Source organism: Azolla caroliniana, unplaced genomic scaffold (genome assembly GCF_043228905.1).
Source record: "Azolla caroliniana isolate FFs.n. ecotype wild unplaced genomic scaffold, voAzoCaro1.0.p SCAF_2, whole genome shotgun sequence".
NCBI classification, from domain to species: domain Eukaryota; kingdom Viridiplantae; phylum Streptophyta; class Polypodiopsida; order Salviniales; family Salviniaceae; genus Azolla; species Azolla caroliniana.
The window spans coordinates 7,288,244-7,315,928 of NW_028230437.1; the positions used below are offsets into that span (position 1 = coordinate 7,288,244).

At 40.6% G+C, this 27,685-nt stretch overlaps 3 protein-coding genes across 4 annotated transcripts; 1 reads left to right on the forward strand and 2 right to left on the reverse strand.

The window, feature by feature from the left end:
• The first annotated feature begins 2,018 nt into the window (after nucleotides 1-2,018).
• Nucleotides 2,019-4,301, forward strand: LOC147867262 (uncharacterized). The gene has a single exon (XM_087315053.1). It carries the CDS (start codon nucleotides 2,067-2,069, stop codon nucleotides 3,822-3,824), a length of 1,758 nt encoding a protein of 585 aa, XP_087171179.1. The 5' UTR covers nucleotides 2,019-2,066; the 3' UTR covers nucleotides 3,825-4,301.
• A 3,548-nt stretch (nucleotides 4,302-7,849) lies between these two features.
• On the reverse strand, nucleotides 7,850-10,621 carry LOC147867263 (uncharacterized). Its single transcript, XM_087315054.1, has 6 exons — nucleotides 10,203-10,621; nucleotides 8,989-9,016; nucleotides 8,671-8,898; nucleotides 8,533-8,596; nucleotides 8,385-8,444; nucleotides 7,850-8,296 (listed from the first exon to the last, which is right to left on the reverse strand). Exons 1-6 carry the CDS (start codon nucleotides 10,325-10,327, stop codon nucleotides 8,238-8,240), a joined length of 564 nt encoding a protein of 187 aa, XP_087171180.1. The 5' UTR covers nucleotides 10,328-10,621; the 3' UTR covers nucleotides 7,850-8,237.
• Nucleotides 10,622-12,401: 1,780 nt separating this feature from the next.
• LOC147867264 (alpha/beta-Hydrolases superfamily protein) lies at nucleotides 12,402-17,450 on the reverse strand. Of its 2 annotated transcripts, none has more exons than XM_087315055.1 (9): nucleotides 17,186-17,450; nucleotides 16,771-16,882; nucleotides 14,564-14,600; nucleotides 14,363-14,432; nucleotides 14,092-14,196; nucleotides 13,275-13,428; nucleotides 13,114-13,196; nucleotides 12,904-12,997; nucleotides 12,402-12,721 (listed from the first exon to the last, which is right to left on the reverse strand). In XM_087315055.1, exons 1-9 carry the CDS (start codon nucleotides 17,253-17,255, stop codon nucleotides 12,643-12,645), a joined length of 804 nt encoding a protein of 267 aa, XP_087171181.1. In that variant the 5' UTR covers nucleotides 17,256-17,450; the 3' UTR covers nucleotides 12,402-12,642. The 2 variants fall into 2 exon arrangements, with proteins under 2 accessions (XP_087171181.1, XP_087171182.1); XM_087315056.1 differs by having other exon boundaries at nucleotides 16,771-16,893; nucleotides 17,209-17,449.
• Between the last annotated feature and the right edge of the window lie 10,235 nt (nucleotides 17,451-27,685).

The following is a 27,685-nucleotide window of genomic DNA, read 5'->3' on the forward strand; positions in this document are numbered from 1 at the left end:
ATTTAGTTGATAAAAAAGATTGTCCGTGAACTAAAGATATTCAAGGGATGAACTAGCAATAACAAGAAGATGTAAAGGATGGAAGTTGTGGTACCTTGAAAGTGTTGTATGCATTAGTATGACGACCAATATGTATAGGTGATACATAATGTTCTTGGTGTATGTGTAGGGTGAAACCGAATTTCAAACTTTCAATGCATGAATGCTTGAAAAACTTTTTCAAATCATCGTGATTTATCATGCCGCTTTCATTAATATTGCAATTAAAGAAGGTTTCAGGGAATGATCTTCTCATTTTGATTACGCCTCCATATTGTTACGGGCATAACCATACAATTATCCCGTTGTAGTTTGTATTGTAGTTTCTACACATGTAAGGGCATTATCGGACTATGTTGAGATCGTAATTTGTTCGATTAACAATATCTTGTGGCAAGGGTGCACCAATACTAGGTATGACTCAAAGTTGTAGCAATTGTATGAGGCATCTCTCAAGGCTCGAATACATCTCGATCTCATTGTGAGGGGATGGTCGAGTGGATCCTCACCCTTCTTTCCCTATCAATGTCTTCATTTTCTTATATTTTATCTTATGTTCATACTTACATTAGAATATATCTCCAACACATATGCATTCCTAGTTCGACTACTTTGGGATGAAGATGATGGGTTCTAACTTGTAGGTCAACCATCCCACTAGAACAAGGGTTCTAGAGCTTTTTGGTTCAAAAGACCTTGATATAAGCATTTTTCAATGTTTGCCACCAACAATAATGATGACCACTCCTTTAACATTAGACCTAAGTAGACAATATAGTCACACACACAAACTACTTAATGTTCACGTTTAGTACCACGTTGGTCGTGACAAATAAAGTCAACGCAGCAAATTGTGGGTGTAAATGGAGCAAGAAACTAGGCGCTAAACCACAACATGGAAGAGCCATTACCTTTTTTTCATCGTATCAGAGACTTTACATGTCATCGGTGATTTATTTTGTCTCAAGAGATTACCTTAAGTGCAACTTTTAAACTACTAGTGAATGCTTTATAAATATGTCATGTGTTCACCCATGTCAATTTTGCTTTTAAAATGTTTTTTAATGCACACCAAGGGTGGCCTACACTTTTTAATAATAGGTAACAGGATAGTCACCAATGAGCACTCTTAGGAGTGCGCGGGAAGCCAGGCATTTTAAGAGTATGTGGACATTTCTTGGCCACATTGGCGTGTCCATCACTAGGAGTCTTGCGTGGGATTGTCTGAATAGCTGGGAAGGAGGTCACTGGATAGCATCCCATGCATTTCATGTGGAGGGCGAGTCGAGTTCTGCGCATCCTCAAGCGAGCCATTGGAGCTCTGGAATTCGAGAGGTCAAACAAACACGAGGAGATGGGCAAAAAGCAGACAAGAGAGAGACAGAGAGAGAGAGACAGACAGACAGACAGACAAAGGTCTCTTTTCTGGATGGACTGGTGTATGGAGAAGGTTGTGTCTGTGGGATGCACACGTGACACACACACACATTGGACATGGACGCCTGAAGCCAGAGAGAGAGAGAGAGAGAGAGAGAGAGAGAGAGAGAGAGAGAGAGAGAGACGAAAGGTGGGGTCAAAAATGTAAAAACAACAAACGTTTGGAACAATTATGGGAGAAACTTCTAGGAGAGGAGCTGGGCTGGATTGGCGCGCTGCCACGTGGGGCATGACGTCAGCCTCGCCCCAGCGCGTGACGTGGCACGCCCTGCATCTCTCCTTCTTTATATAAACCCTTCTTTCACCCCTCCCCCACCTCCCTCCTCTGCTCCTTCTTCATCACGCCATCGCCATTTGCCTCCTGTTCCTTTCTCTCTCTCTCTCCCTCTCTGCAACCCTAATAGAAAGAAACCCTAAAAGAAGCTCGCCTCCTGTCCAAAGAGGCCACAGGAACCTTCACCTTTTTCCCTTGCCTTACACTGAGAAACGCCAATAGAAGGCTATATTTTTTTACCTTCAACTTCTCATTCATTCTATCAGACCTAATCAGCTACTGTATATCGAATCGAATCGAGTCGATCCTCGACAACATGAGGTCTCGGAAGAGAACAGCAAATCCACACGGCTGCTCATCAATACAAGAAATCCTCACATGGTGGGCAGAACACAACAAATCTATCTCACAAACCCTACCCCAAGTAGATCCAACAGCAGGCGGCAACCGCAGATTGGGCCGGAAGCCTCCTGCCAAAGGCTCGAGGAAAGGCTGTATGAAAGGGAAAGGGGGACCTGAAAATGCGACGTGTAGATTTCGGGGTGTCCGCCAACGCACATGGGGAAAATGGGTAGCAGAGATAAGAGAACCTAATAGAGGAGAGAGACTGTGGCTGGGTACTTTCTCTACTGCAGAAGAGGCTGCCGTAGCTTATGATGAAGCTGCCCGGGTTATATATGGTGCTGGCGCTCGTCTCAATTTCCCTGATGTGCAGGATTTCAAGATCTTCAATTTTATTCAACCAAATCGGAATGGCCGTGATGGTAATGTCACTAGCCCTCCTCATTCAGAAATTTCTTCGTGCATTACCATAGGTCGGGATGATGAAAGCGCGGTTACATTCTCATCTTCCAGCAAATTGGTCCCAGAACATTCGGGGTTTCGGATGCTTCATCTGGATTCTGTTGAGGAGGAAGAAGAGGAAGATGTTAAACCTTCTACAGCTAAACGACTCCATGCTTTTCCTTCCCCCTTTGAAGCTGAGATATGCAATGTAAGGTCTTCAGAATCAATGCCCATTAATGAAGAGGTAAACTCCTCCAATTTGATGGCCATTAGTGCTGGAGAGGTAATGTCCTCTACTTTGATGCCCATTGGTCAAGGAGATATAAGGTCTTCTATCTCGATGCCTATTGGTCAAGGAGATGTAAGGTCTTCTATTTCAATGCCCATTGGTTATGGAGCTAATTTGATTCCCGGAACTGGCAATGGATGGCCTTCTGACTCGATGACCATCAATGGTGATGCGGTGCCTTTTAATTTGATGTCCATGAATGGAGAGACAGGCTCTTATAATTGCTATCAAAGTCAAAAGTTTGATAACAAGGAATATGTGAATGATATGACATTGCAAGGCCAACCTCTGGCTCCCACTTTGAATACCAAAGGGGAAACAGATGTGATTCTAGAGGATGCTTTAAAGAATCTATATGGGTTGGCCTCCTTGGATAATGTGGACCCTGTTGAATCCCTTATGTCGGATATGCAAACCATCAACTCACAAGAAGAATGGCCATTCTCATATGAAATTCTCAAACATGATCAATTTGCTAATCTAGGTGACGATGACTACTTCGACCCTGATGAGGTTCTTGAGCTTCTAGGTGAAAGCAACTCTACTCATGTTGATAATCATCTGAAATTGATAAAGGGTGGCTTGGAGGAGACTAGCAGATCTCTTGGGGATGCATCAACTAGTTACGAAAACACAAAATCATCCTCTCTTGATAAAGAGACCTCCCGACAAGATGCACAAGGTACATTGGTTCATGATAGTAACCTTTCACTTAATCAACCAAAATGTAACCTTTTTTATCGTGGTGAGGATGCGTATTCGTTGGGCATGTCATTTGGTAGAGAAGGTTTGGATCCATTAGAGGTTCAAAGGTTTATCCAGAGCATGGAAGAAGAGGATCATCCTCATTATCTCTATGAGAATGTACAAGAAGTAGATGGATCTCATTTTTATGTGGACGAAAGGATGCCAATACATCCTAATTATCATTTACATGATAATTCATCAGGAAATGGGAGGTTTCTTCTCCTCCCTGACTTGTTACCTGGTTTATATTGAGATCCATACGCATGGTTTGTATCTCTACAGAAGGTATGTGATTGTATCCTACCTTAATGTTGTGTATATGTATAGCAAAAGGCTCAACCCTTGGAGGGTTATAACATGTAGAGAAACAGATAGGAAAAGCCCAATTTATTTTAATGTTTTGGGTTCTTTCCTTATAGATAAGAGGTATATTTTTCAACTGCAAAACGCCCAGGCAAAGTTGTACAAAAATACATGAGCATGGGTATTCGTCAGATACATCATTCACTTTTAGTATCAGTTTTTATTTATTGATTTGACAAAGCGCCTAGACGTATTCCTATTGTGAGGGACACACCTACCCTGAAATAATCAGGAAATGGGTGGTTATTTTCATATTTCCCGAATTTTCTCGGCATTGTGTTTGTAGCTATCAGATGTAAATGTCAGGACTCATATTCAAAAGCTTGCTCAATGCGTGATAACAATAATCGGAGTTAAAATTGGTTATAGCTTGTGTTATTTTCCTGTTTTGGGATGATACTATCTTCTTGTGTATTGATGATAAAGCTTGGTCTCATTGTAAATGGATATGGTTGTGTTGATGCTGGAGTTTGGGATCAAAGCAAGGTATCTTAATGATTTCAGTTGTTTGCATTGCCCAAGTCTACATATGGATGCACTTGCCACATTCTTTATAAATAAAGTGACATTCAGATGTGAGCCTTTTGTGTTGTTTTTTATGACTAATCATCAATAAGACGAGTATTCATAAATAAGACAGAATGAAGTTTGGGTTTTGAAGCTTTTCAAGTTATATAAGATTTATGCCAAGTCAAATACAGGAGATACAGTGATAATATTGAGTAAGCATTAAACCCATACAAATTTGGAGATCCAATATCTATTAACATATTCTGTACTCTGCAATTCAGTGTATTGGGAGGTAACTTGATATAGATTGAAGTGTTAAAACCCATACAAATTTGGAGATCCAATATCTATTAACATATTTTGTACTCTGCAATTCAGTGTATTGGGAGGTAACCCGATATAGATTATAGGTTGAAGTGTTAAAATCCACACAAATTTGGAGATCCAATATCTATTAACATATTTTGTACTCTACAATTCAGTGTATTGGGGAACTTGCAAGTTTTAAGAAATCATATACTTTTTTGAACATTTTTCTTGCAGATTCTTTGTTCATAAAATCATAGACTCAGAAATCATGTGCTTTTTTGGACATTTGTCTAGCAAAGTCTTTGTTCATGAAATCATAGACTCAGAAATTCTTGGCTTGGACGAGCTTTATTCATTTAGCAAATTCTTTGTTCATAAAATCATAGACTCAGAAATCGTGTACTTTTTTGGACATTTGTCTAGCAAATTCTTTGTTCATGAAATCATAGACTCAGAAATTCTTGGCTTGGACGAGCTTTATTCATTTAGCAAATTCTTTGTTCATGAAATCATATACTCAGAAATCGTGTACTTTTTTGGACATTTGTCTAGCAAATTCTTTGTTCATGAAATCATATAGACTCAGAAATCGTGTACTTTTTTGGACATTTGTCTAGCAAATTCTTTGTTCATGAAATCATATAGACTCAGAAATCGTGTACTTTTTTGGACATTTGTCTAGCATATTCTTTGTTCATGAAATCATATACTTTTTTAGACATTTGTCTTAACAAATTCTTTGTTATGAAATCATATACAGAAATTCTTGGCTTGGATAAGGCAAAGCAGTCTATTAGGGAACCCCAACTTCAGTTTGAGGAAATAATGTATTTTTTCTGAACATATTGTAGGAAGCCATGTGTTTACTCGCACTTATTTTGTTCATCAAAATTCTATAGAAGACATTCTTGGCTTGGACAAACTTACGACAGGCCAAAGCAACAAAACCCCACATTATTTATAGACACAGAATGAGATAAAGGAAGATTCAACGCTTTGCAAGTTATACGTGATCCATCCCTTTGTTTACTCATGAAAGTATGGCATAATTAATTACTAGTCTATTGGTTTTGCTTAACAAGGTATGAATGTTATGTTTTCCAGCTTCCATTCTTCATGGAGGGTAAAATTTGTGTACACAGAACACCATTTTGCCTCAAGTATATGTGGTGGCAGCAACTTCAGCCAAAACCCAAGAAGCATATGATAATCTATCAAACAAGATTTTGTTGATAGAGAGTGAGTCGGACCATCAGTTATACTGATTCCTTGGTGGATCATATAAGTATATGATAACATAAAAAGTAAGGTCTATTTTATTATTGATGTTTTCTTATCCTAAATAGGGTCAGTGAATTAAGATATAAATAATCCTTTTTACCTTGCAAGCAAGTAGTGGATGAATTGTAAAACTAAAGCCTGAATTATTGAGAGGATCCTTATCCTTTTGCAACTTGAATGGATGTGTACTTGATTTGACACTAGAAAAGTATTCAAATAATTGTTACTTTCAAGCACAATTATTTGTTTAGCATCAAATGAGCATTAGATCTTAAGAGTGAATGGGGTGGGTTGCAATCAATGTCATTATTCAATACAAGGAAATCTTGGATTGGTTAGGAAAACCAAAACCGGATATCTAAAATTGTAATCCATTTTCTTATGATCAAAGCATATTCAGCTTCACACCTTAAAATCGCCAAGCTGACAAAAAACAAACATAGCATGCAAACTACATTAAAATTCCCACACTGTAGGATAATTACAACACTAGTGGATAGACTATTTAAAATTGTAATCCATTTTCTTATGATCAAAGCATATTCAGCTTCACACCTTACAATCCCCAAGCTGACAAAAAAACAAACATAGCATGCAAACTACCTTAAAATTCCCAAGCTGTAGGATAATTACAACACTGGTGGATCGACTATTTAAAATTGTAATCCATTTTCTTATGATCAAAGCATATTCAGCTTCCCACCTTAAAATCTCCAAGCCAACAAAAAACATAGAATGCAAACTACCTTAAAATTCCCAAGCTGTAGGATAATTACAACACTGGTGGATCGACTATTTAAAACTGTAATCCATTTTCTTATGATCAAAGCATATTCAGCTTCGCACCTTAAAATCTCCAAGCCGACAAAAAACATTGCATGCAAAATACCTTAAAATTCCCAAGCTGTAGGATAATTACAACACTGGTGGATTAAGGCAAACAGAAATACTTCACACTGCAGTTAGTACAGTAAAGCCATGTTTAATAATAAGGGAATCTAGGAACAACAGATAAAGCAGTACAGAAAATTAGATTGTCTATTTACATGTAACATATACAAGATGATTGCTTCTTTGATTGCAAATTTACTGACATCGTACATGTACATAATCAAAGTTTAAATGTGTCTGAGTAGGTAAAAGCTTAATGCATGGCCAGTGTCTGTTTGGCATAGATAGATTTAAGGACCCAGTAGTCAGAAAACAAGCAAGAAATTAAACACAACATGCAATTTTGATCAATTTATGGCTTCTAACTTATATTCTATATTCTCAGTAGCGGTAATGATGTAATCCTAAAATTTAACACATTCAAAGGGAATATAACATAATTGGGAAACCCAAAATTCAATTGGCTCCATGTAGTGTCCAATTGCATTTCTATTGATGTTAGCTTTCATAATTCAAGACTATCAGAACATCAACAAGTTTTCACTCATGACTGTACAATTGCATTCCTATTGGTTTTTAACTTATCTTTATAATTCATGACTATCAAAATACTAACAAGTTTTGGAAAAATGGACCGAACCTCATATTGCACAAGACATGTTTCTTGAAAGTTCATCAACATTATAAATCGTTGCCAAAGCTTTTGGGTACTGTTGTGTTGGGAACATTATACACAATCTATTGAGACACAGTGGAATGCCCATCTTTTTTTACATTATAACCATCACGCATACAATTTAGATGTAACAAAAAAGATCTTTTTGTTATCAACTTTTGCTATAACTACATTCTTTGTACAACCTTTTACCTTTAACTAAAGAACAGCTAAAACCAAAAGTTTTTGAATAAGTGACAAACCCATGCAATGCAAAATCTATACCATATTAACAAAAGCTAAAAGAAAAAAATTGAGATCCCTTCAAGTCATAAGAGTAAAGAGGAACTGGGCGATGTACAACTTGTCATAAGCCACAAAGAAAATACACTAAAGTCACTTACTAAACCAACCCTACACTTGATCTGTCCTAGATACATACCCAGCAGGAGATGAATGATCCTGACATGACCCGTCCAAGTTTCCATTCCCTTACATTAAATTGGATGCAATAGGGACTATGTGCAGCTTAAAAATCGAGGAAGATATCTGGGATTACCTTAGCATTGCTACTCTCCAGTTTCTTTAATGATTGAAGTCTTTAATCATAGAAAACCTGAAAGTATGTGTCAAAATAATGAATTTTCAAGAGCACATTACCGGCCATTCAATCCACCAGTATCTTGGTATTGCTTAAGCATGACTCTTCTGTATTCTGGACGTGCATAAAGATGTAAGTCATTAGCCAATAAACTCATCTATTAGCCTATAAAGATAGAATTCATTAGCCTACTAACTCTCACCCTCTGGGTTAACCCATAATGCTGCAGCATAACTATTCAAGGGGCTGTCATTGTTGGGCTCTGCATCATGAATTATGAATCATTAATTAGGCTAGATCAAGACAAGCTAATGAAATATTATAATAAAAATAAGCGATAAGGGAATAACCTCCTAAGAGACTTTGAATTGACAAAAGAATTGTTCTCACATCGTATGCTGATGACCATTTGTCCTGTAAAAAGGAATCACGTCTCAATGACATTGTGTTCTACAGTCCATGGAGATGATAGTTAACCAGACACTTACCTGAAGTATGTCTAGACATATGTTGCCATATTGATCGACATTTGGATGGAAACATGGAGTATCAAACTTGATAGTAGGCGGTTTAAATGGGTATTCTGTTGGAAACTTCATTGAGAGTTTGTATGACAAGCCATCATAAACAGTTGCTGCACAGCCTTTGATGGTGCCAACCCATAAGAAGATATTGTTACCCTCAGGAAACGCTGAGATGCCAGGATCCCCAGATGTCTGTTGAATGCAAGAATCTACAGAATATTACAATATTGACCTACAGAAGAATCAAAGAGCTGAAGAAAGCTGGTAAAGAGGTAAGCTTACCATCAGTGCCATTAGCTCTGATTGCAACCTGGAAAAATGAACGCCGAAAGAGTCAAACAATAATAGTAACAATGATGATGATAGACGAAACATGAGCTTCTTACAACTTAGAGACTTGAACATGTTCCAGAAACTTAACACAATTGGCAATTTAAATCATTTAGCAACCCAGGGAATAAATCATAGTTTTGTGATCAATGAATAATCATTCAGAAGTAGTATTTTCAATTCAAATATTTTCAGTTATGATGCCATGTTCTCAAACATTTCTAACAGGAATTAATCCAGTTTAAAGAAAAACCATTTAGCACAGCATATACAAACTAATTGTGTTATGTATAGACATGTCGAAAGCAAAATTTCGAAAAAATGGAGCATGTAAAACGAATTATTCTGATTAGCCTGGAGAAGATGGGCAGATTAATTTTTTATTGTTTTACCGTTTGATAGGATATAATGCAATTGGAAAACAATATCATATAAAACAGACAGTAATTAGTATAATAGATGCAAAAATGTTCATTTATGAATTAAGAAAAACAAGTGTGCACATAATATGGGTCATTCTGGGTGAAATTGATATGATGGGAAGACACCACTCTTGCTAAGGCAAGATGAAGATAAGGTTACTCAACTTTTGATCTATCCCTACATATTTCTACATTGATTCTCCCTCAAAATAGGAATAAATCAAATAATCAAAGCACCAAAATGAATGTAAAGTAAGTAGATAATTCGTCTGCTAAGTATCAAAATCATATGACAGAAATAGGTGCGTTTAATAGCTTTATATGATATATTGATACATCATACTGACCTCCAGTATAGATGATACATACATCAGATCATATGCTAGAGTTGCAATCCTTTTATGTAACTGTTTTCATTCTCGTCTCCAATAAACACATGCATACATTTCACATATGAGACTTTTACTGAATACATTTCTAGTCCCTCTCCCCTCTTGCACACAGAAACAGACATATATACATGCAGGTATACACTTCTTGGTGAAATATGACCACATAAATGCCCAGAATTCTACATATAGACATACGTGGGCGGGCATCAAAGCGTAGATATTTCCTGAATAAAATCCCCTCTTTCTCTCATTTATATAGGCATGAATCTTTACTCGGAGAGATCTGGTCATTATCATAAAAACCATCTCATCTACACTACGTGGGGGAAACGCCGGGAAGAAGCCACTTAACCTTCTGGAGACAGAGTGCGTTTCCACAGAGTGGGACATGGATTTGGTCTGCTTGGCAGCAGCGACGGCAGCATTCCCTTGGTGAGGAGGGGGGCTGGCTTCTACGCTTCCATCCAAGTTCATCATGATCGGTCGATTAGATACACAGACGAGGGAATAAACACGACAGAGATCACTCCCCGGTTCTCCTTCCGTTATCGTTCGACAGCAGGGATCCCTGTTGTTAGGGTTAGGGTTAGGGTTAGGGTACGAGGAGGACAGGGCAGGGCAAGGCAGGAATGGGAATGGGAATGGATGCAACCACTGCTTATTAACACTTTCCCCTATGCAGCAGGGATGGTGTTGGGTTCTTCTGTCTTTCTTCGTCTGTCTGTCTGTCTGTCTGTCTGTCTGTCTGCTGTCTTCTGTCTGTCTGTCTGTCTGTGTGTATGGATGGATTGGGCCTGCTCTGCTGCCTGCAGATGCTCTGTTTCTGTTGCCTTTTCTTTTATGTCTCTTTGTTTTTTGGGTTTGGAGGTGTAAGTAAGAAAGAGGGGGGTGTGTCTTTTCATTCGAGAGAGACAGGGGAGCCTCTGGCATGGACCCTCCGATTAACGGAAACCCGAGACTCTTGTTCCGTCACTTGGGTTACTAATCCCATTTCATCTTGTTTAATCGCTTGCCTATTAATCCATCGCATTCGTGTGTTTTGTCACTGGGTTACTAATCCGTAGCATCATGTGTTTCGTCACTCGGTCAAATCATCCATCACTTCGTGTTTAGTCACTAGGTCACTAATCCATCACATCGTGTTTAGTCACTTGGTTACTAATCCATCACATCGCATGTTTAGCAGCTTGCTTACTAACCCATCGCATCGTTTTCTAGTCATTTGCTCATTAATCCATCGCATCGTGTTTAGTCACTTGGTTACTAATCCATGCATTCTGTTCAGTCACATGGTTACTAATCCATAGCACCATGTTTAGTCACGTGGTTACTAATCCATTGCATTGTGTTTAGTCACTTGGTTACTAAGCCCCTCAATTAAGCTTTGCCCCTTATCGTTGCCTTTTCTCAACTATATTATTAGCGGTCTTTGTTATCCTTTTTGCCCTTTGGAATTACTTTATATCCCCTCAAATATCTGATTGCGATACGTACTTCTAGAAAAAACGTACAATTCACATTGCTTGAGAATTAATGACATGCCTATAACTACACCAAGTATAATGTAATTTATTTTGATAGTCCTCGTGTATGGTCTATGTTTGTGGAAAATAAGCCAAATTGGCCAGATATAATTATAAGTTTTAAGAGTATGGAAAACATAGTTGTAAGTTCTCTTTTCAGCCGTAGTTTTTAATCATATAATGATAAGTTCTGTTTAGTTGTGAGTTTCAATCATAGCTCAACATTATGTTGGATCTTAACATTCATGAACTTCTTACACTTATTCATTTGCAATTTGAGCAGCCAAATTTGCTGGCAATAAAATCCACACTAAGCCAATCTTTAAATGTTCATTTTCCCACTTCATTAACTATTGGCGATTCCAAGGTCAATAAAGTAAAAGCTACTCTTCTCTTGAGTGAGCAAATTCATGCTGCTTCTTTAACAATTGGCACTCTAAGCTCAATCTAGATTTACCTAATGGAGATATTCCTTGTCTTCAATGACCAACTAAAAGCTACTCTTCTTGACTGCGTCAATTCATGCAAAACTTTTTGCCCGACATGAGGCTTCAAGGATGCCTTCATGACCAAGGCCACCTCAAAACTTGAATAAGACAAATGATGTCAATACCTGAATATAGTTGTACATTGTGTGACCTCAAAAATTCTCTGCTAACCTTCCTACTAGTGATGATACCTCCTCCACAAATGAGAGATAGGCCTGAGTCTACGATGAACATTGTCCACATTTGTCTTCATCGAAACACTAAACACATCCCTGTTGTGTTTTTAAGCTAGAGCTTCCCTCACTACAAGATGAGAACAATCATCATTTGTTTGATGTACAACATCAGGCAGACGTAAAAACTCGGGGAATCATTATGACATGTATATATATCCTTGTACATTAAGTTGAGCCACATTGCCAAAAATGGATAGTGTACACAAATAGTGTCCAGATGGAATCAATATTGTGATATTTTAACTCTTAATTTGTTCCTATGATTGTTTGGTGGTGCTACCTAAAATATTTATGTGCAAGCATCAGTAAACCAAAAATTTATTGATTATATTTTGGCAGATTTATCTCCTTTCTCAGAATTGTGCAGTTTGGTGCCAGGAATCTGGATCTGAAATCATAGTTAAATTAAGTGTCGTCACTGTGTACGTAGGCAACCGGTATAATTTGAGATAAATATACGATTACACAGGCATAAATAGCTCTAACTGAATTTTAAAAAAAGGAAATATTGAATCAAGTAGTCGAATTTGTCAGCTGGATGTGATCTAGCCTTCTAGCTTCAGCTTCAATTTGAAAAATGCACAGATATCATTCATCTCAGTTGGAGAAGTATAATGGCCCATCCTGAAGTATGAACATTGTAAGGCATTAAACATAAGCTCACACTTACCAACAACATTAAGCCTATGATCTACGTTGCTCAAAATCTTTCTCCTCAAGAATACAAACAACCCACTAAACTTCCACAATTTTCCTTCGTTTGAAGCAAACCACAAGTTCTCATAGAGATGTCTCACATAACCTACCCCTTGTAAGTCTTGAAGGTGACGTCGCTAAATCCAACTGATTGAAGATAAGCAGCAGACTTCTCCCCAAATTTGAACAGCACAATATCATCACCTAGAAAAACAAGCCAGGGCATAAGTTGGAAATATGCCAGTACAAGAATCTCATCCTACAACACATCGAAATTCTAACTGATTTTCAATTAATCAGGTGTTGCCAGTTCTTATTACTTGTGCCATGGCCAAAGAAAAAGGGCAGCTGTTTCTGTTGGTTTGAGACATCGGTATTTTCACGAAGACGATTTTCTACATTTCTGATAGAGCACAACAAGAAATCCATAAATTGCTTGAAAACGGAGGGATTAGAAAGCATAACAACAGAACCAATCTACTTTTGTGCAGGAAGCCAGCCACTGATTGCGGTACAAATGTTGATCTTGCATGGAAAATCGACAACACCATTCCCATACTTTCCAGTCACTGAGCAAATACTGGTATACAAGCTCGTTGCGGCACCCTGACTAAAGCCCCCAACTCCCAGCTTTACTGCACACCAGAAAATAGCCAAGAAACATCAAAATAGAGCATCATGAACCACGCACAAGCTGAGTGTAACAAGTTGCGAATTTGAAGTAGCTTTAGGAGATCGAAGAGATCCTGTTATTCATATATGCAAATTACATATAATGTAGCTACACAGACGCATTATATTCATACAAGGCTAGCATCCTGATCCTTCAAAAAAGACCTAAGAGACATTATCACAGTATGCCACAAAATGGGAAGAACGGAAGTTTGCATCAGATGAAGGATCCCAACATTATAGATTTTACCCTTTGTAGAAATGAATTATCGTGGAACATTAATATAACATCCAAACAGCATCTTTAGAACATATTAGGAGATCGTTGACACAAGAAACAAACAGAAGCGATATTAGATGCCACCCCAAGACATGCATATATTAAAAGAGCACACACACAGAGAACACTGGAAATTAAAAGGTACAGGTTTCTCTTTAAGCTAATATGTTCTAAATGTTTTACAGTTTAGAATCTGATAGTTAAACGTTCAAGTGAGATTGCTAAAAACATTTCGTAATTTTTTAGAATTTGGAAGACATAGAAAGTTCTTATTTATTAACTTATTTATGTTTTAAGAAGTTTTAGTGGGAAAATATGTTAATGTATAACAAGTAGAGGATCTTACTGCCTGATGACTCTTTGGATAAGAGTTCGGCAACATGTGCAGCTGAAAGATCCAGTCCCTCTAAGTCAACTAGTCCTTCTTCAGAAAGTGATCCTACATCGAACCCTGAAAAGAATTGTTTTTCATTCAACTGAGAATAAAGTCGGCATTTCAATCCAACTTATTAGTCGTAAATCGACATTCACGTTATCATTATCTCTTACTCCAAATGTTATAATCATTATAGGAGTCTCTCTTCATGTAGAGCATATTCAGACAACACACCACTTACATGCATTGCATGGAAAACCTCCCATCACAGCTACAGGCTGAATAGGAGCAGTAGGGACAATCCACTTAATCTGCAAATCAAACATCAAATATCATCACTAAATCCACTGAACTGAAATCTGATTATCCATGCCATGAATATGAAAATACATAGGGTAAATATAAAGTTAGATCACAATCACTGTGCTCCCTAATATTGTACATTTTGGAGTGGCAGGTCCTTCAAAGCATCTGCCCAGCTGCAAAAACAATGTCTTACAAATCAAAATTCCATTCGTTGGATAGCATTTCATCCTTTCTCACAAGTTCTAAATTTCATTTAAATATGATATTTATGTTAATATAACTTTATTTATTTTAGACAAAATAAAAATCCAAATCAACCCATGAAATGAAAATGTGAAAACTACAGCATCAAGTTCTTTCAAAATATCAGTTTTGGCCTCAAGAAACAGGGTGGACCCTGAGCTTTATGTATATGCTAACCTTCCTATGGCTTACAGTGAATCATCAAGTGGAGTTTGCAACAGAGGAAATCCTCAATTTCTTGTTTTGTCATACCATAGAATTGTACAGAGAATCACAAACTGATGTAAAAATAAAGGAAACATTTCAAGGTCAAGAGTTTGCAATGATGAAGTTGCTCAATTGCTTATTTTTCCATATCCCATGAGTTATAATAGCATTGTACACAGAGGAACACTAACTGATGGAGAATGAAGGTGACAATTTTAGGTGATAGACTTCATAAACATTACAAGAATGTGTACAATAACATTTTTCTCATGGAACATTCATTCTGTTCCAAAAGTGTGATAGACTTCATAAATATTAAAAGAACGTGTACAATGACATTTTTTTTCATGTAACCAGCAGGATGTGCACTCCAGACAACAGTCAATTGGTAGTCCTCGAAGATTCACCAATAGGTTATAGGTGGCCACTACTGACAGGGGTCAAGCCCTCAATTTATGCATATTCACCTACTCGCTGATAAGATGTTATGGACATCTAGGGAGGGAAATATTATTTAAGGCCAATGATAGTCAATAGATGTCTAAAACAAGAAGTTTAGGGGTTAGTCTGAGTAGTAGAAAATCCTTCGGGGGATACTCCAAAGGACAGAGGGCATGAATGGGTAGTATGCCAGTAGTCAGTCAAGCTGTGAGAGGAGGAACTAAGGAATAGAGAAGACTGATTACTCCGCCATGTGTAGGGATAGAATGTATGGGAGCATCTTGTACGAATGCATGTGTAAGGAACATATCCCGTCTGGGAAGCTTCCCCTTACAGCGTGGGAAAGTGTGAAGGAGAGGAATTAATAGAAGAACCACGGCAACCACCTTGCTAGAACTTGACTGCCAACCAAACGCATGCATTGACCCACCACTGGCACTGCCCAATCCAGAACATCTCACTGATTAAATGTCTAGATTGAGATAGACTATCCAAACCTAATAGCTTGGGTCCTTGCCCCTATAAGCCACAAGGTCAGGAGTCCAACTCCTATCCTCACCCATTTCCATGAATGGCAGCTTGAACCCCATTAACATCAATATATATATATATATATATATAGTTGGTCAGTCTTCATTGTCATTCAGAACCAGACATGAAAATTTTGACAGTGATGTCCCCATTCCCATCATTCTCAACATTCATTCTTTGACCCACCAACTCTGTACCAACATATATTCTTATCAATCATTTTTTCACTCTTATCTAGCTAGACACTGCCTGCCCTTGATCATCATCCGCAAGAAAGGGGTGTATATACTGTAACCCAATCAAACTACTATTCTTCACCAGCAGATTTAGTAACATTTAATGCAACATAGCCCTTAATATCCATAAACATAACAATGAACAAGTAGATCCATGATAGATAGTGATTCACACACTTTAAATGGAATGCATTTATTTATATATCACCCTAATCTAGAACATGAATTCAATATATTGCGATCAAGCGTTATAGCACCATACCTATTAACATCTTAAGAACATGTTTTGAATGAACTGCAGAGAAGTAAACCCGAATCTGGGATTTGATTTCAAATATACTAGGACACAATATTAGAGCACAGTTTACAGTACCACATATCCAAGACCATGGAATACATTGATGTGAATCCCTAAAATACAACCACGTCCAAGCTCATGTTTTGAAATGGAATGCACTGGTGTGAACCCCTAAAATACAACCATCTCACAGGACCATGTTTTGAAATGGAATGCACTGATGTGAAACCTAGATATAAACCTCTGCAAGGCCATATTCTGAAACAGAATAAAATGGAATGAAACCCTTCGATGCAAATGCCTCCCAAGTCCATGTTTTTTAAAAAGGTTTTGGAACCATAATGGATTCAACCTATACTAAGATAGAGAGCATGTAGGGCACTATACCTGGCACCAACATCTCCAAGGCCATGTAGCCAAACAACGGTGGCTAAATGCTCTCCTTTTGGCTGAATCACATGAGTGGTGCCAAATTGAAGCTTCTTGCTATTCTGGATTTCTGTCAAGAGAGTGAAACAGCATTACAGACAAAAGGAAGAGGAAGACTTCAGGGATTCTACCCCCTCAGGAACTATGTACTGCAGGGGGGGGGAGAGGTAATGTGTGGGAACTTTTTTTTTAAAATCGATACAAATGAATGGGAGAAAAATAAAATCAGTGGGAGTTGTTGTTAGGGGTATATGTATGTTGTTTTTATTTCTAAATTTTTATTTTTATTTATTTTTTATTTTTTACAATTCTGCTGATCGAAAACGAAGGAAGGAACAAGAGAAATGGCGGGCGGAGGGAAGAGGAAACTGACTGGAAGAAATGGGTGTGGCTGAGGAGGAGGAGGAGGAGGAGGAGGAACCCTGTGCTGCAGATGAATCCATGGTGATGAGTCGTGAGGAGGAGGAGGAGGAAGAAGTAGGAATGGCAGATGAGGGGGAGAGGAGGAAGCGATGCGGCTTCTGCTGCAGGCGGCGAGCAGATGGAATGAGAAGAGCGGCAGAAGCAGGGCTTCCTCTGCTACAGCTTCTGCTTCTGCTTCTGTTTCTGGTTGTAGAGAGGAAGAAGGAGAAGGAGAAGGAGAAGGAGAAGAAAAGGCCCCCCCCAAATGTGGAGGACGACAGCATATCTGTCTTATTTTGCTCAGTAATCAGACACCAAACCAAAGATTAAACAAATACTACTTACATTTTATATATATGTGCCTGCTGACTTCTTCTTTCTTCTTTCTTCTCACAATCAATCCAATGGCCCACACCTCACTCACCGCCCGCCCGCCCGCCCGCCCGCCCTCACTTGGCCGGCATAACGGCTTCTCTTCTTGCCCAACCTTCTCCCCCCCCACCCGATCGATGTCTCCCATCTCGGACGTTATTAACCAACCTGTCATGTCTCTCCTGAATGAGCCGTGAAAAATGGCAAATACAAATGAATCACTAAGAGGGTGTACCAGAGACCCGACACCATTGGTGTCTCCTCAGTCCTGGCTTCTTCTTCTTCTTCTTTTTCTCCCCCCATCGATGCGTCCCGTCTCGGACGTTATTAACCAACCTGTCATGTCTCTCCCAAATGAGCCGTGAAAAATGGCAAATACGAATGAATCACTAAGAGGGCGTACCAGAGACCCGACATCATTGGTGTCTCCTTAGTCCTGGCTTTTTCTTCTTCTTCTTTTTCTGCCATCCCAAATTTGCTACATATGAAGAGATGACCACCATTCAACCATAACAAGTGTTTGCCACGAGTATTCCATAACATGCACGATCGAAGATTGATCGTGTGCTTTTTGCATTTGGGGTTGTGAAGAACTGGAGAATATAATTCTATAAAGGGCTGAATGCATATAAGCAAATGAATAGATCAAGTAAAATATGTATGTGAGAGAGAGGGAGAGGGAGAGAGACCGTTCAACACCAAAGAACATAAGGTAGATTAAGCAAGATGGGGGAATATTCCAATGAAGTTGCACGTAATATTAAATGAAAACCAACTATAATTAACAATGCAAACTACATGTAAATCAACATTTTCTACAAAAGAGGGAGGCTTGGTGTTTATATAGAACTTATACAGAAGTATGCACAGAAGTTAGGAACAATCAAGTAAGGATGGAGAGTGAGCGAGACATCTAAGCTATCTACTTTATGCATTCGATGCAAGAAGACGAGACAGAACTCTATCTCATAGTGTACTTATGATTTGTAACAAAAAGAAATGGAAATATATACATCATCAACACTATTGTAGCTTACCATGGCATTGAATCACGAATGAACCCAATCACCAATAAATATTTTTCTCATAGAAAAAAAGGAACAAAAGACAAATAACACATCTATCATAAAAAGGTTGAGATGAACTTTTGAGGATACCCTTCCACAACATCTCCACCTCTACACTATCCTCGAGCTTAAATAAGCCATAATTATCATTGTTTCCAATAAAACGTCCTTTTGTGCCTCATTAGGAACTTCACAATGCTTGGCCAAAATACTCTTCCTCTTCCTCTATCCCTCTCTTGGTTTGCAATCCATTTCCTTTTGAGAACAAGTGACAACTTTGAAACACAAACTACAACGCCCACTTTTCCGCGCACGGTGATGCGACCGATGTAGTAGACATTCTCAAATTGTATAGATGGAGATATATTGATTTTATTATTGTCTTCGGAGGTCAATTATGACCTATGACAACAAAAATATAACATTTTCATGTAATACATCGAGAAAGTGGGTAGTGACTTGTGATGTTCAAGAACTTTGCTAATGAATGTCGCAATTGAGAGTGCACATTATGATTGTGAGAGGAATTCGTACAAGGATTGGGTTTGGTCAAAGATGTGTGGACAACATAGTCGGATGTGATCATAGGCAACACATTGTTTCAAAGTGCATTACTTAGACTCTGAAACTTGTTTAGGGCAAAAGTGTGCATAGTTGATGACTCTCAATCACTCGTCTTGAGAGAGAGAGAGAGAGAGAGAGAGAGAGAGAGAGAGAGAGAGAGAGCCCAAATGGATGTAGCTCAGTGGGTAAGGTTGCCCAATGGAGACCCATGTGGTCATGGGTTCAACCCCTACATTCCACAGTGGCATCTAGTGAAATAAGAGATATGGAGTATATAATAGAGAATTGAGAAGCTTGGCTAAGCTAATTAAAATAAAATAAAATAAAGTGAGAAGAAAGATATATTAACATCTTTTAAGACCAAAATTGGCCCATGAGACAATTGGTTTACAACAAAATGGGGTATTTACCCTGTTGAGAGATCAAGCTCAACTTAGTTTAGTTAGTTAATCAACACATGTAACTTAGTAGTTACCTAGATAGAATCTAGTTAGTGTGTTGACCATAAAGCCTTAAATAGGATTTTGTACTCGAGTGGGATACATTGTAGATCCACCACTCCATGCTCATTTAATATAGGACTTACACGTTGTACCTATATTCTCCTAGCACATGTGCGCCCTTGCACATGAAACCTATATATACCTCATTGAAGGTATTTTTGTATTTGATGATGTTTTATAATATACACTCTAGTTTACTCATCCCCCATCTTGTGTTGTTCATAAGTCTCTCTCTCCCTCTCTCTTCCTCTCACACACATACACACACATATCACATAATCTTCCGCTTAACTTAATCACATAATTAGGTAAAATAATTATTCCTTAATTAATTACCTAATCCTTAACATAGTATTAAAGCGTGTGGTTTAGCATATCCACTAAGCCCACCTGACACTCCGTGATTGTGTGCTCAAAACGCCGACAACAAATTCCGACCATCCCCTACCGTAGTGCCGCTACGTGGCACAAGTACGTGATCGAAGAAAGAAGAGCCAAAAAAGAAGACACAAAACAACATGAACACACAAATGGGTAGCTCGCTCCCTAGCGAAAAGCTAGACCAGAGCAATTATTCATCTTGGGAGTACAAGATGACCCAATACCTCGTCGACCAAGGGTATTGGAGCTACATCAACGGCGCACTCGAGAACAAGCCCAACAACACGAACACCAACTACCCAACGTGGGAGCAAGGAGCGAGTCGGGTAATGTATTGCTTGGCAACATGTGTCCATGATCACATGCTTAGCCACATTCGAGATGCCAAGACGCTTAAAGAGGCGTGGGAGAACTTAAAGAAAATGTTCGACGCCAACACGACCGCCCGCAAACTTCAACTCCGACAAGAGTTGAATAACATTCGGCAAAAAGACATGTCTGTGTCGGACTACACCGCTAAAATCAAGAGCATTTGCGACTCGCTTGGCTCCATCAACATAAACGTTGACGAAGACGAGATGGTTCAAGTATGCTTGGGCGGCCTCGCACAATGATTTGATCCACTACGGATGGCAATCTTGGTGAGAGAAAACCCTCCTTCGTTCTTCGACCTCCAATCGATGTTATTGGTCAAAGAAAACCACGTCCGAACCAAAAGCAAGGCACCGGAAGGACAAATGTTCTTCTCGAATTCAGACGGTGGTCGAGGAAGAGGTCGTGGCGGTAGAAGAGGAAACCATTGAGGAACCTTCGAAAGAAGGGGGAGGTTCCAAGTTGAACAAGGTCGGCAAACGAGGCCCGCAACTTGCAATTATTGCGGCAAAATCAGCCACTATGAGGTGGAGTGTCGGAAGAAAAGAAGCGAGTCGGCATCGACAAGCCGACAACACACGAATTACGCCATCAACTCCGAATACGATGATTACGGCGGACTATTCGTAATGAGGCATAGACAAACTCTATGACGGCCTCCAACTCTGCAAGCACCTCCAACTCGGAAGACGTGTGGTTCGTCGATTCTGGCACCTCACAGCACATGACATTTCACGAAGAGTGGTTTCGTGATTTACGAACGCCGGATCGACCCGGCTTCATAGAGACGGGAGACGACACCACGCACCCGATTCGGCACATCGGCAATGTCCCATTCGGGAAAGAAGGCGAGCAAATTTGCATCAAGAATGTCTTGCACGTGCCGACAATAACGAAGAATTTGGTCTCGGTCGACCAAATCGTGGAGCAAGGCATGCAAGTTCACTTCAACAACGAAGGTTGTTTCATTGAGAAAGATGACCGACTCATAGCAAAGGGGCGGAGAGATGGTCAAATGTTCATCCTCGATTCGACCGAGGTGAAATTGGCAATGTACGCCAAAGGTCTCAAAACCGAGACGAACTTCGAGTTGTGGCACAAAAGAATCGGCCACATCAACCTCCAACGGCTCCGAGCTATGCAAACAAAGGGAGTCGTCACCAGACTTCCGACATTCGAGTCGAAACCAGTCGACCGAGTATGCGAAGCGTGTCAACTCGGCAAACAACATCGACTCCCATTCCCAAAGGAGAGCCACGAGAGCAAAGGCCTCCTCGACGTTGTACACTCGGATGTATGGGGACCGGCTCAAACGTTGACGATCGGCGGATGCCGATACTACGTTGTCGCGCCTTTCGGCTCCGGATCGTTGCGTGAGTCGGTTGGGAACCACTAAGGTTTTAGACTAGTAGGAGAAGAATATGAGATAGTTTTTGTTATGAATAAATTGCAAGATGAAGATGTGAAACTCGTGAATCCCACGAGTATAATGTATTAATGGATACTTAGATTATAAGAGAGAATTAGATGGTAAAATCGTGAATCTCACGAATATTTTGTATTAATCAATCCTTATAAAAAATCAACAAAAAAAACTATACATCTTTCTCTCTTCCTTATATAGTGTTGTGTTGGAAGAGTCTAAGTTTATCATATGCAAGCATCATGTTTTTCCTAACTTTAGTTTTCATGCACACTACATGTGCATTATTAGCTTTCTATCCCATCTTTTCTTTTAACTCGAGTGTGTATGCATGAATAACTTTTTGTACCATGCATATCTAGAATATTTACATGGGATAAAGTTTAGTACAACTTCAAAATTTATAATATGCTAGTATAGTGGTAAGGCTTGAAAATCGTTAACATGGAGGTACAGGGTTCGAATCCTGCCCTATGCATGTAACAATCTTTTCTTCTATTTACAAATTTGTCTCTTCATCCGGTGAGAGATTCTCACCGGCCTTCTTTATCTGGCTCTTGCCAGTTCTGCTTGATCCGGTTCTTACCGGTTCCTCCTTGCCGATTCCATCCTTTATCCGGTTCTCACCAGTTCCTCCTTACCGATTCCATCCTTCATCCGATTCTCACCGATTCCTCCTTGCCGATTCCATCCGGAGGGACAAAAATGTAATTCTCACGTAGTGTGCGAATTACACTACGACACTCGCCCCCTCCAAACCCGCACATCCTCCGGTATGTGCCAAAGTTCCCGATGCTCGTTGTTCCTCTTCATCTGTAGCACTCTCTGATTCTTCCCGTATGTCGATTATCAATTGAAGACCACTTTCTTCACTTTCCGCATCACCGCGATCTTTGTCCGATTGCTCCTCGTTGTCGGTCTTGTCTAAGCTTACATAAGGTTCTTTGTCAGTTCGCTTCTTGAAAATCTTCACCCATTTCCCCTCTATAGGCACCCGTAGTACTGTTCCATCCAACTCGCATAGTCGGTAAGTTCCGTTGTCGAAAACTTTCCGAACCACCTTTTAGCGAACTTCCGTATTGTTGTATGTTGATGATCCAAACTACTATCATAGACAATCACCCAATCTCCTTCTTCAATCTTCCATGGTCGTAGTTGGTGCTTTGTGTCGAACTGGCTTTCGTTCCAGAATCGCGCTTCTTGTTGTCGGCGTGTTGCTTCCGCTACGTCTTCTGGTCTTCCCTCTAGTTGTCGTATCTGGACCGCTAGTAGTTCTTCCCGGCTCATATCTTCCTTCCATGGTAGCATTGTCCATGTCGCGACCGCGGTTTCCATCAGCATTACCGGTGCTTGTTCGGTCATAAGTTCTGTCGGCATATAACCGGTTACGGAGCTATGCGTCGTCCGATCCGCCCATAGTGCATACGGAAGCATTTGCGGCCAATCCTTCACCCTCCCATCGCATGCTTTGGCAAGTGCTTTGACAATCGGACTATGTCCTCGTTTGATTTTCCCGTTGGCCTCCAGATTGTATGCCATTATTAGTGTTAACCGAACTCCATGTTTGGTGAAGAACTCCCTAGCTTTATCAGAGTCGAGTTCTCCCCGATCCGCAATCACTTGTCCTACGCACCCGTACCTGCAAAACACTTCTTCCAAAAGGAATCGGCATACCGTAGAACATGTTTTCCTCCGTAGTGCTCGACCTTCTACTTGGTTTGTGAGATCTTCCCGAGCTAACACCAAGTACTTCTTTTGTCTGATCCTGGTTGGCATGGTTACAATGTCGACCATCCATTTGAAGTTGATTGTCGGTGAGAATGTCGGATGTAACTCATCTCGGTGTCGAACTGTGGAGTAGATTTGACACTTATCACAACTTTCCGTGAACTCCGCTATATCTTTGTACATGTTCTTCCACCAATATTTTTGTTTGATTTTTACAAAAGTTGCCCATGTTCCTCGATGTCCAGCCCAATTAGATTCGTGAAACTCGGACATTATCCGGTTTCGTTGCTCTTTCGTCCCGACTACCTGAAGTGGTATGCCATCCAGTCTTTTCGGCTCCCTCCATATTAATCCATTTTTCAAGAAGAACTTTTGGATTTGCCTCTTCTTCCTTCGGATCTCAGCTCTCTTCTCTTCATCGTCCGGTGATTCCTCAATCTCTTGTAGCACCTTCCCGATCATCAAGCTTTCTCCCTCGTATTCTTCTTCTCGGAATTCTCGGATTACGTTTACTCGGCATATGTGCTCCAAAGCAAAGTAGTCTTCAGAAACTTCTTCATTATCGGATTCGGCTATGTTGTCTCTGAACCGAGCCCTTGATAGCATATCCGCTACCGTGTTGTCTTTTCTGGAGATGTGTCGTATGTCCGGGTTAAGCGACTTAACATATGCAATCCATCTTAGCATAGCCAAATCCGGTATCGTGCAACACCTCATCATCCCGAGTATCGAAAGACAATCTGTTTCGATCACTACTTCGGCTCCAATCAAATAATCTCGATCTGATTTGATTGCCGACACGACTCCCAATAATTCTCTTTTGACTTGTGCATACCCGCGTTGCCTTTCGTTGAGAACCTTTGCTCCGAATCGGATCGGATATCGCGAACCATCCGAGTCGGCTTGATTGATGACCCATCCGATTCCGATTGGACTTGTGTCAAACGTTACTATAACCGGTCGGTCATAGTTCGGCTTCTTTAGTGCTTTTGCCCTCTGTAGTGATTTCTTGAGCTTCTTCACGGCTTTGGTATGCTCCGGTTTCCATTCGGACTTCTTCCCCTTCTGCAACAAGTGATAGAGTGGGTCCGCAATATGTGCATAGTGCAGAATCCATATGTGATAGAATCCATATGCTCCAAGAAACCTTCGGACTTCGGATTGTGACTCGCATACTTCTCTCATAGCTTGAATCGCATCGATCTTGGTTGGTGATGGTCTTCAGCCGTAGGGCCCACATAGATGTTCAACTACCAATATCTCTTCTTGCCCAAATGTCGATTTCTCCCCAGAAAGTGTTAGGTGCTCATCTTCTAACTTTCAAAGCACTTTCTCGCAATCACGAATATGGTCGACTACAAACTTTCGGCATCCCTGATCATGCATAGTTTCATCTTTTTCTTCTTGTCGAATACAAGTGTATAATGGACGTATTCACACTATCCCTTTGTATAGATCAAGTTTGGGCCATTTGTGTAATTAGCATAAATGGTAGTTGCCCTAAGTCGGTCACTATATATATTGACCTTGTAACCTTTTTGTAAGGTTGGTTGTATTATACTTTTCTATTGAATAGAAAGTCATTTTTTGTGTGTGTGTCTCTCTCTCTGTCTCTGTCTCTGTGCACGATCTTGCAAACTGTCATACGCAGGTACTCAACCCTAATCGAATGCTTCTTGATCTTCCGCATCGACACGGCCTTGTCTCCAACATCTGGTATCAGAGCGTGCATAGTATTCGGTCCTTCAACCCGCTGTCGGCCGTCGTCTCAGCCTGCACAGCATTCGGTTTCCTGCGTCATTCGAAGAAGAGAGAAGAAGAAGAAAAAAAAACGAGGCTTGCATCTCATCGCGTTAGATCATCTTCGCTTGGAGTAAGCCAGCCGGTTGTACTCTGTTCCTTGTGATCGTAACCGCTCGAGGTGAAATCCCCTTGTGCAACATTGACACGATCGTGCTCCACTCGGTTAAACGGCATCCGAAGAGGTCATCAAACGCTGCTCGCCGCTCACTGTAACCACTCGGTGCAGATCAGTCTCAAGACAACAACCCCAATTCGTGCTTCATCCGGCTGATCGACATTCGGGAGGATAAGTTGGATCCGTCTCTCTCGTCGCTGCAGTCACCCGAAGCAGAATCGGTCCAGACAATCGGTTTCAATAATCGGTATTTGGCATATATATTCGGAAGCGAACCGGGCTCACTCCGACTCGGCAACATTCGGGAAGACCAGTCGGTTCTGTCCCTCGAGTTACCGGAGTCAATTCGAGCAAGTTCAACAATACATATATCCGAAGCCGAACCGACTCGGGTTCAAATCCGACTAGAACGATATCGGGTGAGCCAATCGGCTGCACTCCAACAAGGTTCATAGTCAACTCCGAACCGAGCTTCGTCAACCGAAACCAAATTTGATGGCATCAACATCCGGCTCGTCAGAAATGAGTCTACGAAAGTTCGATGGATCGAACTTCAACTTCTGGAAAGAGCAAATGCAGGACTATCTCATAGTCAAGGGGCAAATCGATCCCATCGAAAATGAAGAACCTCCAGAAGGATACAAACCAATTGAGTGGCAGAAGCTGGACAGAATCGTCCGCGCCACGATTCGGATGCACCTATCGGAATCGGTATACTTTACGGTGCAATCGTGTACAACAACATTCGAACTGTGGAAAACACTGTCGGACACTTACGAAAAGAAGGTCGCCGCAACGAAGATGTTTCTGATCCGGCGCCTCTACAACTTGCGGATGAAAGAATCCGATTCGGTTCAAGCACATCTCAATGAGTACGAAAGCATAAGCTCCCAAATCTCATCTCAGGGGACGACAATCGAGGATGAACTCAGAGCAATGATACTCATGAGCAGCCTTCCCTCATCATGGGAAACTTTCGTCACAACCGTGTGCAACGCGTCAACCACGGCTGTTAAATACTCCAAAGTCACGAGCGCAATCCTGACCGAAGCAGCTCGGAGAAAGTCTTTCGCCAAAGACTCAACAGACGACGCTTACGTAGTACAAGGTTCGACAGACCGATCGAACATACGAGGAAGAGATTCCTCACGGCAGCCGAACAATCAGCGAAGACGGAGCCAGTCACGGGATAATCGAATCTGCAACTATTGCAAGAAACCCGGACACATCAAAGCCGACTGCCACGCACTCAAGAACAAGAACGACAAGTCTCAGAAATCAGACAAGAAGAGTGGCCGGCATGAGGAGATCAATTACGTCAGCTTCTCAGCTGATGTGCTACCAAACGACCCGAATATACTATCAATCGAAAATCCAGTCGGATCAGAAGTTCTGCTCACGACTGAAGAATCGAGCACATGGCTCTTAGATTCGGGCGCGTCATTTCACGTGACTCCTCATCGATCCCAATTTCGGCAATATACGATCCGTCACTCCGACTCAGTTCGAGTCGGCAACTCGCAACACTGTGACATCATTGGAATCGGCACAGTAGAGCTCAACCTTGCAGGTGGCTCTACACTTGTACTTCGCAATGTCCGACATGTACCCGAGCTCTCAAGGCCATTGATCTCAGTCGGACAACGAGATGAAGACGGCATTCGTGCCGGTTTTTCTTCGGGAGGGTGGACACTCCACAGGGGGAACCTCCTGCTTGCTAGAGGACCCAAGATACACTCACTGTATCCGTTACATGTTACGCTCAGAGAGGGTAACCTGTTTTTGGTGGATATTCCTGTGTCATCACTATGGCACAGAAGATTAGGACACCTCAGCAAGGCCGGCATTACGCACCTATCTAGAGCCGGATACATCCCTAAACTCTCCTTCTCGGACCATCAATTCTTCGAACATTTCCAGTATGGCAAACAAGCAGCCGCATCACACCCGACATCAGCACCAAGAGAAACGAGACCTCTCGATTTAGTCCACTCGGACGTCTGTGGCCCACTGCCGCATCAGTCTCTCGGCGGTGCCTCTTACTTCGTCAGTTTTATTGACGATTCGACTCGAAAGGTGTGGGCTTATCCAATTCGCACCAAAGATCGTGTCTTCTCGATCTTCTCCGATTGGCTCGCTATGG